General features: G+C 35.8%; 1 protein-coding gene across 9 annotated transcripts in view; it reads left to right on the plus strand.

Moving 5' to 3' along the window:
• Positions 1 to 15,520, plus strand: part of DNAH6 (dynein axonemal heavy chain 6) — a 232,589-nt gene that overhangs the window by 57,666 nt on the left and 159,403 nt on the right. For all 9 annotated transcript variants that reach the window (XM_077843082.1, XM_077843081.1, XM_077843075.1 and 6 more), the window contains 5 exons: positions 1,823 to 2,074; positions 2,714 to 2,842; positions 5,802 to 5,915; positions 7,872 to 8,015; positions 14,853 to 15,065. In XM_077843082.1, coding sequence (XP_077699208.1) covers positions 1,823 to 2,074; positions 2,714 to 2,842; positions 5,802 to 5,915; positions 7,872 to 8,015; positions 14,853 to 15,065 — 852 coding nt within the window. The remainder of the gene's footprint in view (positions 1 to 1,822; positions 2,075 to 2,713; positions 2,843 to 5,801; positions 5,916 to 7,871; positions 8,016 to 14,852; positions 15,066 to 15,520) is intronic.

Here is a 15,520-nt window from a genome sequence, read left to right on the forward strand (position 1 = left end):
AGGATGGGGGGAGGTTGTGGTCATTCTTGGCTATGAATTACAGAAAGCTCTGTGGAAGATGGGGTATTCAAGCTGTGTCCTAAAATATATCTATTCAGGTAGGATTCAAGGAGAGGGGAATCTGTGTGCAAATGCCTGAGGCAGAATGACAAGAGTAGGGTATGGCAGTTGGCATGCTGTGGAGAAAGGGTGTTTGGCAGAGAGAGCTAATGAACTGTGGCTAAAGCAGTATTTTCAAGGATGGGAGATAAGGAATGAATTCTAGTAAGTTAAGTTAGTAGAACTGAAAGGACTAAGCGGGCAACTGAATTTGGGAACAAGACAAGTCTAAGATTACTCTTGGATCTCTTTCTATAGTGAGCAGGGTGACAGTGGTATCATTAACCAGTAGAAGTGGGCCAGGCCATGTAATCATTGTCCAACCAAGCCAATTTTGAGAGTGACAGAGGCACTATTAATCACTGTGTCAGGATAATAAATGTAAACCAAGATTCCCTCAGAGAAACATGGACCTAGGCTCACTCCAAGTACAGGAAACAGGAAAATGAACAGATCTTCATGTACAGATACTTAGTTCTATTTATTACTTGTTGAAGATGTTAAGATGTTCACCTTTGGGTTGAAAGGAACAAAACTCACATAGTTAGCTTAGAAAGATGAGATTTATTCTAGTGTTGCAGGGTTATCTTCTGGAATTCAAAGGCATGCATAGAGTCTAGACTTTAAAGAGGACAGAATCTAGGGATTAGAGCATCGTAGTTTTAAAAAAAGGAGGGGAAGCTATTTTTCCATCTCTCATCTCTGCTCCTCTCTAGAACACTGGTTCTGAAAGGGTGGGCCTGGACTGGCAACAACCGTATCACCAGGGGACTCCAGAAATGTATATTCTTGGGCTCCACCCCAGATCTTCTGAATCAGAAACTCCAGGGAGGGGCTCAAGGGGCTCAACAATCTGTGTTTTCACAAGTTTTCCGAGGTGATTGTAGTTTCAAAGCTAAAGATTGAGAATCATTTCTCTAAAAGCTTCTCTGCAGTTCTCTTCTCATGTCAAGGATGTGCTTTGTTTCCACATGGAAGGAAATGGCCTCTGCCGATACCTAACCCTAACTCTTCCCATATTCAGAGAGAAAGCAGACTGAGCCAGATTCCTCAGGTCCCAATTTTGCGCTGTTGGTTCAGCTTGTGACCAGGGGTTTGGGTCAAGTTGTGTGAACATGGCTGTTCCCTCTACAGCCATGTGGCAGAGTGAAAGGAGATTTCCCCCAAAACTAGAGAATCTCTCCCCAGAAAATTAGGAAGGGCACTGTCCACTGAAAGTAGGACATTAAAATGAAGATGTTCAATAGTCAGTTGAAGATAGTAAAAATATAGTAAGGAACATGCAGCCAGAACCATGACCTGTGCATACCTCAGGGGCGGCTCTGGGACAACCCCTGCTCAGTACACATGCCTAGAAGGTCAGATATTGCAACTGAGCATCCTCACCGCACACGTTGTCTCTGAAAACCAAATATTGGCACTGTTTAATGCTACTAGAGAACAAAAGAGAGAGAAGAGAATAATAAACATTTACCAGAGTACTGACTGTGCTCAGCTCTGAACAACTTACCTCCTGGGCCTGATTACCTGCACTATAGCAACAAATATCTTTATCACCTGGCAAGCTTCAGTCAGTATGATCCTACTGTTAAGCTCACTCATCTTGTGCTGGTTATGAATGTGTGATGTTCACAGTGCACAGCAGCTGTCTCCTATTACATAAAACTGAGGGGGAATAATAGGACTCTTGATATATTAACAAGCAACCAATGTTTCTATTTAGATTGAAAGCCTTGAAGATGAAGGGAATATAGTGATTCAAATGTACAAGCTCATTGAACAGTATCAAGTTCCCACACCTCCTGAAGACTTTGCTGTTTTTGCTACTATGAAGCCATCCATTGTTGCAGTTCGGAATGCCATTGATAAATCTGTGGGTGACAGAGAAACAAGGATTAAGCAGTTTTCTCAGCATTTGGGTAGAGATCTTGAAGACCTAACCAATGAAGTGAATGAAGTAAAGCTATTAGCACAGGTAAGCTAAGACAAGATTTAAAAAAAATAATCTGTGTAAAATTGAACTATTATATTTTAATTAAACTATTTCTGGATCATAGTTCATTTTAATCTGATTTAACTTCTATTTTTGTGGTTTCATTCTAATCAATTAACAATGTCTTTGAGCTGCTATTTAAAACTGAACATTTTTCTGAACCCCTAAGTATTTGTGCTTATATCATATCTAGCCACTTATTCTTTACCTTCTCTCTTCCTACCTCTCAGAAATCAAAGGGCTTCCTATTTTCATGAATGTAAATGGGAATTTCTCTTATAACATGTCCTCTTCCTTCTCTTCCCTATTACATGCACCTCTCCTTGCCTGAAGTCATGTTGGTTGAAGAAGTGTAGGAAATGAATGTAGATGAGGGAAAATTTATTAGGTACTATTTAAAAATAATGTTGTCCCCAAGACACTTCTTTATTTCTATACTTTTTACAATATACATCTATTGCTTTAAAATTTTAAAAAAAGCAACCATTTTAACATTTCCTAGAAATCAGAGTGAGAAGAAAATTAGAAAAATGTTTTTGAAAATGTTTATAAATCCATTTCATTTAATGGTCCACATCAAAAAGTAAGAATGACTAATCAAAAATTATCTTAATTTTACAGGATCCACAGATTTTGGATATTGGTGCTGATCAAGATAAAATAAAGCTCATGTTAAGTGATCTGCAGGTAGTTCTAGATGATCTGCAAAAACGTGCATTTCAGTATAAATCCTATCAGAAGAATTTTAAGGTAAAGACAGCTCTGCACATCTGTGTTTAAAATATATGCATAGAAATGGCATTGATAAACAACCACCCTCAACAGTGTGGCTATAACATTCAATATTTGGACACCTATTGTCATTTTGCCAGAATGGTCTAAAATACCAATATGATGTGTTCTCTGCCTTTGAAGTGTTTATAAGATTAGTATACATGAGACACAAAATATCTTTCCTAATAAAAAATAATGATGAATTATATAGATGAACCTTCAGACCAGGGGCTGCAATCTCTATGTCAAAATATGTATGTGGATTTTTATTTTTTTTAAAGATTTTATTTATTTATTCATAGGCACAGAGAGAGAGGGGCAGAGACACAGACAGAGGGAGAAGCAGGCTCTATGCAGAGAGCCTGATGTGGAACTCGATCCCAGGTCTCCAGGATCATACCCCAGGCTGCAGGCGGCACCAAACCGCTGTGCCACTGGGGCTGCCCTATATGTGGATTTTTAAATGTGGTCAATTAAAGCCCAACTAGTCTTCCTTAAGTAATACTCAAACTTCTTTTACATTCTTGTGTGTGTTATGATTCCATGAATATTGCCGATTTTCCCTGGTCTGATGTGCCAATTTGATGAAAGAAGATAATTTGGCTAAGCCAGGGGATAGATAGATAGATGAAGAGAAATGAATAAGAGCTTTAAGTGCTCTGAATAGTATTAGAGACCAAAAAAAGAAAGAATAGTAGAAAAGAAGAGATTCCTAAGCTCAGAACCAGGGAACCACCAGCAATGAGAGAGGTGTTATTAGTCCCTCCAACAGTCTTGGAGGAGTGCTTGGACCTAACATGGGAATGTGCCTATCTATTCTGGCCCCAAGTGGATGGCCAGAAAGTGATCTAAGGAGCTATCCACTCTAGAGCCCAGGGCTTGGGAGGGGGAATCTGCAAAATAATAACTGTGACACTAGACATTCACTGGCATAGTATCTGAGATTTGTGTGTTGAAGAACTAGGGTTCAAAGTTGCTCCTGGGTTGAGTTAACTGACCTACAAGATAGGATAGTATACAGTAGGAAGTGAGGTACTAAGGAAACATTGCTTGATAAAAAGTTGTAACTAACAGGTTCTGACCTCTTGGGTCAGAAAGGAAAACCTGAAATAAAAGTACGTCCCCTTCTTTCCATGCTCTGTATCCATACTTGATTAATTCTTAATATTAATTAACCTTAATATTATTAATCAGTCATTACTTGATTAATTCTTCTTTCATGATCAACTCAGGTCTACCCCTCCTTCTGCTGCTCTCAGGCCTAGGAGCTTACTTCTAATTCCTAATGACGACTAGGCTATATCCCTAATGTCAGAGCAATGCTGACCTCATAAGATGAATTTGGAGTTATTCCCACCTCTTCAATTTTTTTGGAAAAGTTTGAGAAAAACTGACATTAATTCTTCTTTAAATCATTTGGTAGAATTCACCAGTAAAGCCATCTGCTCCTGGAGCTGTCTACTTTTGGACTTTTCTGTGTTGGGAGGTTTTGATTATTGGTTCAATCTCCTTATTCCTTATTGGTCTGTTTAGATTGTCTATTTTTTCCTGATCAGTCTTGGTAGGTATTATATTCTTAAGAATTTATCCATTTCTTTTAAGTGATGCAATTTAATTGTCGGCATATAATTTTTCATAGTAGTCTCTTATAATCCTTTGTATTTCTGTGGTATCTGGTATAATGTTTCTTCTGATTTTATTTAAGTCTTCTCTTTTTTTCTTCATCTAGCTAAATGTTTATCTATTTTATTTATCTTTTTTGAAAAACTAGCTCTTAATTTTATTGATCTTTTCTATTTTTCTGGTCTCTATTTCATTTTTTTCCACTCTGATTTTTATTTCCACTCTGATTTTTTTCCACTCTGATTTTTATTTCCTTCTTCTGCTAATTTTGGGATGTTTATTCTTTTTCAACTTCCTTGATGTGTAAAATTGTTTGAGATCTTTCTATTTTTTAAATATATGCATTTATCGGTATAAACTTCCCTCCCAGAACTGCTTTTACAGCATCCTATAAGTTTTGGTGTGCTGAATTTTCATTGTTTCAAGGTTTTTTTAAATTTCCCCTCTAACCCAGTGGTTGTTTAAGAGTGTATTGTTTAGTTTCCACATGCTTGTAAATTTTCCAGCTCTCCTCTTGTTGATTTCTAGTTTCATACCATTCTGACTGAAAAAGTGACTTGGTAGGATTTTAATCTTAAATTTGCTAAGACTTGTTTTGTAGCCTATCATATGATCTGTCCTGGAGAATGTTCTGCATGCACTTGGAAAGAATGTGTATTCAGCCGTTGTTGGATGGAATGTTCAAAGTCCTAGCTTATCACAGGGTTCATGATTTCTGTGCAAACAACCTCCCTGGGGGTTTGTTCGCTTCTAAGCTTAGGCAGTTTTAAAACACTTCTATGAAAACAGCTTCTTCAGATTTTCTTTCAGTCTTTCTCTCTACAGGGTTTATATACAGCTCACAGGGTTACAAAAAGATAAGAAACCAGGCTGTTCTTTGTACTTTAAATCTCCCCATCCCCTCCACCAGCTACTATACAGACATCTCCCTCTTCTGTCATCTTGGTATACATGCCCCAAAGGAAATGAGTACCTCTGAAAACTCATCTGTTTTCCTAAAAGGCCAGGCATATATGATCTAACTTGAAGAAGAATGCCTATGGCACTCATGATATTTATGTCTTTACTGAACATTTAGGTTCTAAAGAAGTGTAAAGAGTTATATTTTGTCACTCAAATGGAAATTTGAATATACATAGGGTTTATGATTTATTTTTTTCATTTGTTTCTATCTCTCCCTTTCTTTCCCCACTTAGGACCTACCCATATTCTGCTAAGTAATCACTGCATCAAGAATTACTAATAGGAAAATAATATAAGATCTTTATATCTGAAAACTAAATAATGAATTTTGCTTATTATATTTTTAAAGGTAGAAGTATCAAAGTTTGAAGCTCTGGAAGAAGTTAGTGCTGAATTGAAGCTCAAACAATTGCTCTGGGATTCTTTATCTGAGTGGGATCAACTCCAACAAGAATGGTTAAAGGTAAAATAAAACAAAATAAAAAGCCTCTCAATCCTGAAATCATTTTTTATTAATTAAACTTAATATCATAATAATATGACTTATGATTTTTAACAACCTGAAGTAGTTCTACTTCAGTACAATATGCAATGTTATAATTTTATGGGAATTGTTAACAGCTTTCCAGTGAAATGTGTAAAGGTCTTTCTGTCACTCTATACCACAGACTACAGACTGTGGAGCAGACTACATTATTATAAGGCAGATTTCTTGGGTCCTCCATTTAAGAAGGCTAAATGAAGGAAGCATCAAAAGACCTCACTGGATGTTGTTTAACAGCTTTGTGGCTTCTGAACAGTCTTGTCATGATATACTATACCCAGGTGTTCTTGAAGATCGTAGGATTTTATTTGTGATCTCCACACCTTATATTTCTGTTAACTTAGGTTTCTGTTCTGTTTTGAAAAAAAGAGAAAAAAAAGGAAGCTATTTCATTGACTGTAATAGAATAGAATAGAATCCAAGTAATGAGATCTAGGATCTTTCCTTAAGAGCTCAACAGTAAATTACCAATTAGGGGGCCAACTTCCAATCGTAGCCATAGATTTTGGCTTCTAGGATCTACCCATATATTCAAACCTTGATGAGGGTCAGCCTTCTAGAAGGCAGGCTAGATGATCATCTCTTCTGTCAAGTGTGATATGATCATGTTAGAAATACCATCAACTTCACAAATATTGTTTTACACTTGCTCACTCAGCCTACTCATGCTGATACCTGTAATCAGAAGTCACATGTCTGGTTTAAACACCAGTAACACAGAAAATGTTTCCCAGATAATGTTCTAAGTGTTGGGCATACCACTAGAAACCAAAAACAACACAGTTCGAACCCTCATAGAACTTACCTTTTGATGAGGAAAAGAGAAAACAAATATATGCTATAATATCAAATAATTTTAAGTGCTCTTGTATAACTCCTTTGTCACTTATCTTAGAAATAGGAAATGCTCCTGAGGTATAAAGAAAAAGCTCAGAGAGCTCTCTGATTACTACCATAGTTTAGAAGAGAAGCTTCCAAAAATGGGATGATTTCATCATAGGAAACATACAAAAAGATGATTAGAGGACAGAAAGGAAATGTTGAACCTAGAAAGAAAAAAAAAATGAAGGTTTATATGTAGTCACACATAACACATTAGTTTCAGGTGTACCACGTAGCAATTGAATATTTGTTTATATTGTGAAATGATCACCACAGTAAGTCTAGTTAACATCCATTGCCGTATGTAATTACAAAAACTTTTTTCCTATGATGAGAACTTTTAAGATCTATTCTCTTAGCAACTTTCAAATATGCAATACAGTATAGTCACCATACTATACCTTACACCCCATGACTTATTTTGTAACTAGATGTTTATATCTTCTTACTCCTTCATCCATTTTACCTACCTCCCACCCCTACCTCTAGCAACCACCAGTCTTTCAGTTTCTTTTCATCTCATTTTGTTTTGTTTTAGATTATATATGTAAATGAGATCATACAGTATTTGTCTTTCTCTGTTTCTATGACTGAGAAATATATTTATAGATACATGTATATATTGGGATACACCTTTAAATAATTTATGTTAAAGGGGTACATAACCAAGTAATAGGAGACTATTGGGTGAGAAAGTTCTGTTAGCAAGAGTAAGAAGTAGCTATTTGTCTCCTTATAAGAGTTGGCTCTCAGGAATAAATTACAGGGATTCCAATACTACATTTGATAATGTGGGAGACAAGAACATGAAAGGAATAAGCAAGTGATGCCTGGTATACTACTAGCAATCTTAATAAGTAAAGTCATTTCCAAAAGTAGAGAGCTGACTTCAATTAAGAATTTAACTACTGTAAAATCTGAGTGAAGGAAAAAATTTTACAATTTAAAGCTTGCCTTTATCATCTATCTTTTTTTTCTTTCTAATTTTTATAGTCCAAATTTGACTGCCTGGACCCAGAATTCCTAAATAGTCAAGTTTCTAAATATGCCAAATTTGTGACTCAATTGGAAAAAGGCTTGCCACCCAACAGTGTAGTTCCCCAGCTAAAACAAAAGGTGGAGAAAATGAAAGAAAAGGTAAGTTTGGTAGAAATTATTTCAAAAACTCCAGATCAGCCCATTACTACTCAATGCTAATGAGACTAAAGTCAGGAATCCTTCACTGTTCACATTAGTCAGCTTTGCAGAGAGAAGAGAAAGGATAGACAAATTCAGTTTTTTGAGGGGCAGACTGCATCCCTGTCTTCAACTGGCCAAACCATGCAATTGAATACCTTGGTTCAAGGGGCATTCAGAGTAAGAGTTTCCCAGAGTAAGACTTTCCTGAGTGGTAGGGAACTTAGTGCAGAAATTCAGGTTGTAGGGATGCCAAGATACCAATCTGCTCAGCCTTGGACAACCAGATGAGGCCAGGGCAGCCTTGCCTTTTTATAGTGCACCAAATAAACTGGCCATTTTCCAAATATGCCATGACTTGAAGGTCAGGAAGCCCTGCCATAGGTGTGCAAGGATGGCTCTTTGAAACTTAACACTGCTAAACCAGTACTTGAAATGGGAATGAAAAGGGTTATGGCTTTATCCTTGTAAGCAATTTTAGATTTTTTTAAAAGATGAGATAAAGGACTAAAAGGCATGGGTAGGAAAAGTAAGCAAAACTTCAGGTACAACAAGAAGCAAATTTTCCCCGAGAAGAACATTTTTTGCAACCTCTCCCTCTTTAGTGTTATAGTATCTAGTCAAAACACTTTCTCAAAGTTTCTTTTGTTAACCTCTTTCTTCTTCATTTGCCCTTAATGTGATTATAAGACTGTAAACAAATTTATATGTCACATTCTGTTCTGTTTTGCATTCCTTCAGAGTTGTGGTTGATTAAAAAAAAAAAAAAACTTGCACATAGGGACGCCTGGGTGGTTTAGTCACTTGGGCATCTGCTTTCCATTCAGGTCATGATCCTGGGGGCTTGGGACCAGGACTCACAGAGGACTTGCTGCTCACTGGGGAGTCTACTTCTCCCTCTGCCTCTCCCGCTGCTCCCCGCCTCATATAAATAAATAAAATCTTTTTAAAAAAAAAAAACCTTGCATATAGTAGAAGTCATTTGTTGTGGCATACAGTTCTATGGGTTTTTACAAATGGATAGTGTCATGTATAAAACATAACAGTACTGTACAGAATAGTTTCATTGCCCCCAAGTTCCCATATGCTATTCTTTGTAGTCAGCCTCTCCTTCCTTCCGAGCCCAGGCAACCACTAACCTGTTTCCTGTCCCTAAAGTTCTTCATTTTATATATGATATAACTGGAATAATACAATATGTAGCATTTTGGGTCTAGCAGTGTTCACCCAGAAAAATGCATTTAAAATACATTCAGAAGCCAATCACAGAAAAGCTACATGATATCATAGATATGAAATGTCTAGAATAGAGAAATCCATAGAGAGAGAATGTAGATTAGTGGTTACAGGGTACTATGGAGTGGGAGAAATGGGTGATGATAGCTAAAGGGTATAGGGTTTCCTTTCAGGGTAATTAGATAGTGATAGTTCTAAAATTAGATAGTGGTAATGGCTTCACATCTCTGTGAATTGTAATATATTTTTAAAAAGATTCTTCCATGTTGTTAGGTGAACCAATAGTTCGTTAATTTTTATTGCTGAGTACTATCCCATTATATGGATTATCACCAATTGGTTTTTCCATTCACCTGTAAAAAGACATTTGGCTTGTGACCAGTTTTATAGTGATTATTAATAAGCTGCTCTCAACAGTCGTATATAACTTTTCAAGTGAACATGAGCTTTTAATTCACTTGAGTAGATAACTAGGAGTGGGATTACTACCCCGTGGCATGGTAAATATATGTTTATAAGAAAGTCACCTGTTTTTCAAAGGACTGTAACATTTTGCCTTCCCACAGGCTATGTGTGAGAATTCTAGTTGTTCCTCATTCTTCCCAGCACTCATTATTATTTGGGAAGTTTTTTGTGTCATTGGGTTTGGTTTTCATTTCAGTCACTCCAGTAAATGTATAGAAGTATCTCATGGCAGTCACATTTGCATTTTTCCAGTGACTAATCAGTGGAGTATCTTATTTTCAATGTCTTTTTTCCATCCTTTTATCTTCTTTCCTGAAATGTCTGCTTGGCTCTTAACCCAATTTTTAATTAGGTTGCTTGTTTTGTTATTATTGTGTTTTAAGTGTTCTTTTTTGTAATCTGGATCCAACTCTTTTTTCAATATGTAACTTGAAAATATTTTTTTCCAGTCAGTGGCTTGTCTCTTCAATCCCTTACCAGTGGCTTTCAGAGTGCAAATGGTTTTAATTTGAATAAAGTCCAATTTATATTCTTTGCTTTTATGGATTATCTTTTTGTATATATCTAAAAATGTTTTGACAAACTTAAGGGTCACACAGATTTTCTCCTGTATTTTTCTCTAGAAGTTTTATAGTTCTGCCTTTTTTTTTACATTAAGGTTTATGATTTATTTTGAGTGATTTTGCATAAAATATTAGGTATGTATCAAGGTGTACATTTTTTACATATGTATATTACTCAATACAGCACCATTATTGGAAAAGACTATCCTTTCTCCATTGAGCTGCCCTTGCACCTTTGTCAAAAGTCAGAGGACTATATTTTTTAGTCTATCTCTGGACTCTATTCTGTTTTGTTGTTCTGTAAGTCTATTCTTTCACCAATACTATACTGTCTTGATAACTATAGCTAGTAAGTCTTGAAGTCAAATAGGTTTAAGTCCTCCAAATTCATTATTCTTTTTCACAATTGTTTTGTCTATTCTAATACCTTTACCTTTCCATATAAATCTTAGAATTAGGTTGTTAAAATGTATAAAAAATTGCTGGGAATTTTTGAAGGATTGTGTTGAATATATAGATCAATTTGAAGAGAACTGACTACTTCACCAGACTGAGTTTTCCAATCTGTCACCAGCATAGCCTATCTCTTCATTTAACTAAGTCTTCTTTTATTTTTTTTCATTGAAGCTTTGTATTTTTGATACAAGATTCTGCATGTATTTTGTTTTATAACTACTTTTTATGTTATCCTAAATAATATTTTTTAATTCTAAATTCCAATTGTTCATTGCTACTATATAGCAGAACACCATTGAATACTATTGATTTTTGTATATTGATCTTATATTTTGTGATCTTACTAAATTCAGTTTTTAATTTTATGGACTTTTTTGTACATTAAAATGAGTTGGGAAGCGTTCCTTCCTCTTCTATTTTCTGAAGGAAATAGTATAGAATTAATATTTCTTCTTTAAATGCTTAGTAAAATTCACCAGTGAAGCCATTTCAGCTTGAAGTTTTTTGTTGTTGTTGTTGTTGTTGTTGTTGTTGTTGTTGTTGTTGTTTTTGGAAGGCTCTTGACTACAAATTAAATTTCTTTAGTACATATTGAATTGTTCAGGTAATCTATTTCTTCTTGAGAGGGTTTCATAGTGTATTTTTCAAGGTAATGGTCCATTTCATCCAAATTAATAAATTTATAGACACAGAGTTGATCATATTATTTCTTTGTTATCCTTTAAAAGTATGTAGGATTTGGGGCACCTGGGTCAGTCAGTTAAGCTTCTGACACTTGGTTTCTTGGCTCAAGCCATGATCTCATGGGTCATGGGATGGAGCCCAGCATCGGACTCCACGGAGCGGAGAGTCTGTGAAGATTCTCTCCTGCCGCTCCCCCCACTCACACTCTCTCACTCTCTCTCTCTCTCTAAAATAAATAAATTTTTTTTAAAAATATGTGGGCTCAGAAGTGCTGTTCCCTTTTTCATTGTTGATGTTGGTAATTTGTATCTTTCTGTATAGATTTATCTGTTTGCTTATCTTTCTTTTTATTTATTTTTGCTTATGTGTCTTTCTAACTCATCCATCCATCCATTCAGTTGTTTATTTATGTCAATATGAACTCATGGATATTTATTTTATAATTTGGATTATAGTGCAACTTTATTGTTTGCAATTTATTGCTAAATCATTACAACTTTGGTCATTGAAAGCTCTCTCAGATGATTTCTGTGTCCCTTTGATATACCTTATCATTTGGGGTATTTTTGTATTTTACCTTTACAAATACTATATGCATAATATATTACTACTATTTTTATCTTATATAATCATCTTTCAGGACAATCAAAATAGGAAACAAAATGAAATTTATTTTGCTTTATTCCATTTCCAGTGTTCTTTATTTCTTTATAGGGTTGTAAGATTCTGACTCATTGCCTAAAGAACTGTCTTTAATATTTCTTATTGAGTAGGTATGCTAATAATGAATTCCCTAAATTTTTGTTTTGAGAAAGTTTTTATCCTTTATTTTGAATGATTATTATTTTTAAAAATTTTTATTTATTTGAGAGAGAGAGTGCAAGTGAATGAGAGAGAGCACAAGCAGAGGGAGGGGCAGAAGGAGAAGGAGAAACAGATCATGACTTGAGCCAAAGGCAGATGCTTAACCAACTCAGCCATACATGCGCCCCTTGAATGATAATATAAATGATAATTTAAACTTCTCATCCGAAGTCATCCCGTTTTGTTTTTTCTTTTAGCAATTTAAAAGTATCCTTGTATTGCTTTCTTGCTTGCATGATTTCTTTCTGCTGTGGTTCTTGTCCCTGTTCTTCTGTAGATAATGTGTATTTTGGGGGGCTGCCTTCAAGATTATTTCTTTTTCTTCATTTTTGTCAGTTTATAATGTGATATGCCCAGGTGTGTTGTTGTTGTTGTTGTAGTTATTGTTGTTTACAGATTGTATTTATCCTGCTTAGTGTTCTCTGAGTTTCTTGGATTTGTGGTTTGGTGTCTGTCTAATTTGGGGGGGGGAAATGTAGCCATTTTTTTTTTCTCTTTGAGATTTGTATTGCATATTTTATTTTATTTTAAGATTTATTTACTTATTTATGACAGACATAGAGAGAGAGAGAGAGAGAGAGGTAGAGACACAGGCAGAGGGAGAAGCAGGCTCCATGCCGGGAGCTCCATGCGGGACTCGATCCCGGGACTCCAGGATCGCGCCCTGGGCCAAAGGCAGGTGTGAAACCGCTGAGCCACCCAGGGATCCCCTGTATTGCATATTTTAGACCATTTGATATTGTCCTATAGCTTTTGGGTGCTCTGTCCGTGGTTTTGGATTTTGGTTTTTGGTTGTTTGGGTTTTGTTTTTTTTTTTCTACTATTTTTTCTTGTGTGTCAATGTAGGGAATTTCTACTCCCTTATCTTCCAGTTCACAGATTCCTTGGCTGTGTCAAGGTCATCAAAAGCATTATCTCTCTTGCTGTCTCTTTCCACTCTAACATTTATTTAATTTTTAATTATAGTTTCCATCATCATTCTATTGACATTTCTCATCTGATCTTGTATGTTGCCTATGTTTTCAATTAGAGCTACTAACATATTAGTTAAAATCACTTTGAATTCCCTGTTAATTTCAATATTGTGTACCATATCTTAGTCTGGTTCTACTTGTCTTGTCTCATTAGTGTATGTTTATCTTAATTTTTTATACAGTTCTTAAATTTTTATTGAAAGCCAGACATCTTGATGTAGTACAATAGATACTGAAGTAAATAATTTTTATGCCTGGAGATGAACATACCTTTCCTCCTACTTGTTTTTTGGCGTGGCATGTTATGTTAAATCTAGTAAGGAATTGGGCTACATTTGAGGTTTAATGTTGCTATGGTTACCTTCAGTCTACTACAGCCTTCAAATAATTATTCTTTTGATACCTTGTGTTTATGGTTTGGGCTCATTTGCCAAAGATTTATTTTTTCAATTTTTGTTTCTCTCTGGCCTTGGGTCCTCCCTTTATATTGTCCCTGGAGAGAATCTGTCTCTGCAACTAATCAGTCTATATTCCACTGTTATTTTTATTCAATATTTGTTAGCCCGATGAGAGAAATGAGGGTCATTCTCTTGTGTTCTGACTAAGCCTCTATCTTAGCAAGGCACTATGTTCCTTGTTCTCAGATTGCTTACCTTCACAGGTGTTCCTGCCCCTCCTCTAGTTGTAGTAATGAGCTTAGATGTTTTTCTTTCCCTCTTCCACAAGTAGAACTTTTATTTTCCCAGCCTATTTCTCCCAGCATATACAGAAATCTACAATGGGTTATCTATCACAATGCCTTGAAATGACAGTATTTTTTGTTCGTTTCCCTGACATTAAGTCTTTTGTTCTCTAGGGAAACTAGGAAAAATGGGCTGATTAGTTTTACAATCCTGACTGCTATGTCCCTCTCCAAGCCAGCTCATAAGGTTCACTTTCTTAGGATACTCCCCAATCTTCCCTGTGAACACCTCAATATTTGTAGCCCCCAGGGACTTCACACTCTCATGCTACCCTATGCTCACTCCTTAGCAATTTATTTTTAAAATTTAGCTGAATTTTCCTACTAGCTTAAATAGTAACCCAAAGCATCTGTCCTAGGTAAGCAAATTCTCAAGTCCTATTTTTTTTTACTTTGGAGAAATTCACAGATACCAGTCTTTCCCCAAATTTTGAGTTAGTTGGTTGCCCTGCAACCTCAATTTTTTTGATGGACAGAGTACTCCTTTTTTGTAAGAGTACAAGTGGTGTTCTTTCCAGTTCTCTACATTCCTAAATTGAAACAGAAATCTTGAGCTATGTTTTTAAGATAGGAGAGGTGGGGAGGGAGAGGGGGTTACTGGGTGATGAACATTAAGGAGGGCACTTGATATTATAGGCACTGAGTGTTATATGCAACTGATGAATCACTAAATTCTACCCCTGAAACTAATAATACACTATATGTTAAATAAAATAAATAAATAAACAAATATTTAAAAAGAAATAAACTTGTATATCTATGGTCAAAAAAAAAGATAAAAAACATGGTGTCTTTAAGAATGTTTGCTTTCCAGCTTCCAGTTATCATTGACTTGAGGAACCCAACTTTGAAGCCAAGACATTGGGCAGCTATTGAACAAACAGTTGATGCCTCCTTAGTGGACCTTGAAATTCCATTAACCTTGGAGAAGCTCTCCGAGTTGCATGTTTTTGACTTTGGTCAAGAAATCCAGGACATTTCTGGACAAGCTTCTGGAGAAGCTGCCTTGGAAACAATTCTTAAAAAGGTAAACCTGAAAAATGTGTTCTGAAGATCACGGAATGTAAAGGTTTTCATATTCAGTGTGAAGATCACCAACTTTTTATTCATCTAGATGGGTTTTCAGCATTGCAGCTCTCACCCTCTTGTTATCAGTTATCCTTCTGTTTTTTCCTTTCATTTATTACCATTATTATTATCAGTAGCAGTTTTATCATTATCTTCTTTCTACTTAACTTACAGCCCACTTTGATGACAACGAAGTTTGAAATTTGCATAGTTCTATAAAAAACCACATTCTATGGAAAAACTTTTATACCAAAATACACCATCTTTCAAACTACCAGATAGAACTAACAGTGTGAAATGTTACAAGACATTAAAGATGGGTAGCCCAGGTGGCTCAGCAGTTTAGCGCCACCTTCAGCCCAAGGTGTGACCCTGGAGACCAGGGATCAAGTCCCATGTCGGGCTCCCTGCAAG

This window comes from Canis aureus, chromosome 12 (genome assembly GCF_053574225.1).
Source record: "Canis aureus isolate CA01 chromosome 12, VMU_Caureus_v.1.0, whole genome shotgun sequence".
Taxonomy (NCBI): domain Eukaryota; kingdom Metazoa; phylum Chordata; class Mammalia; order Carnivora; family Canidae; genus Canis; species Canis aureus.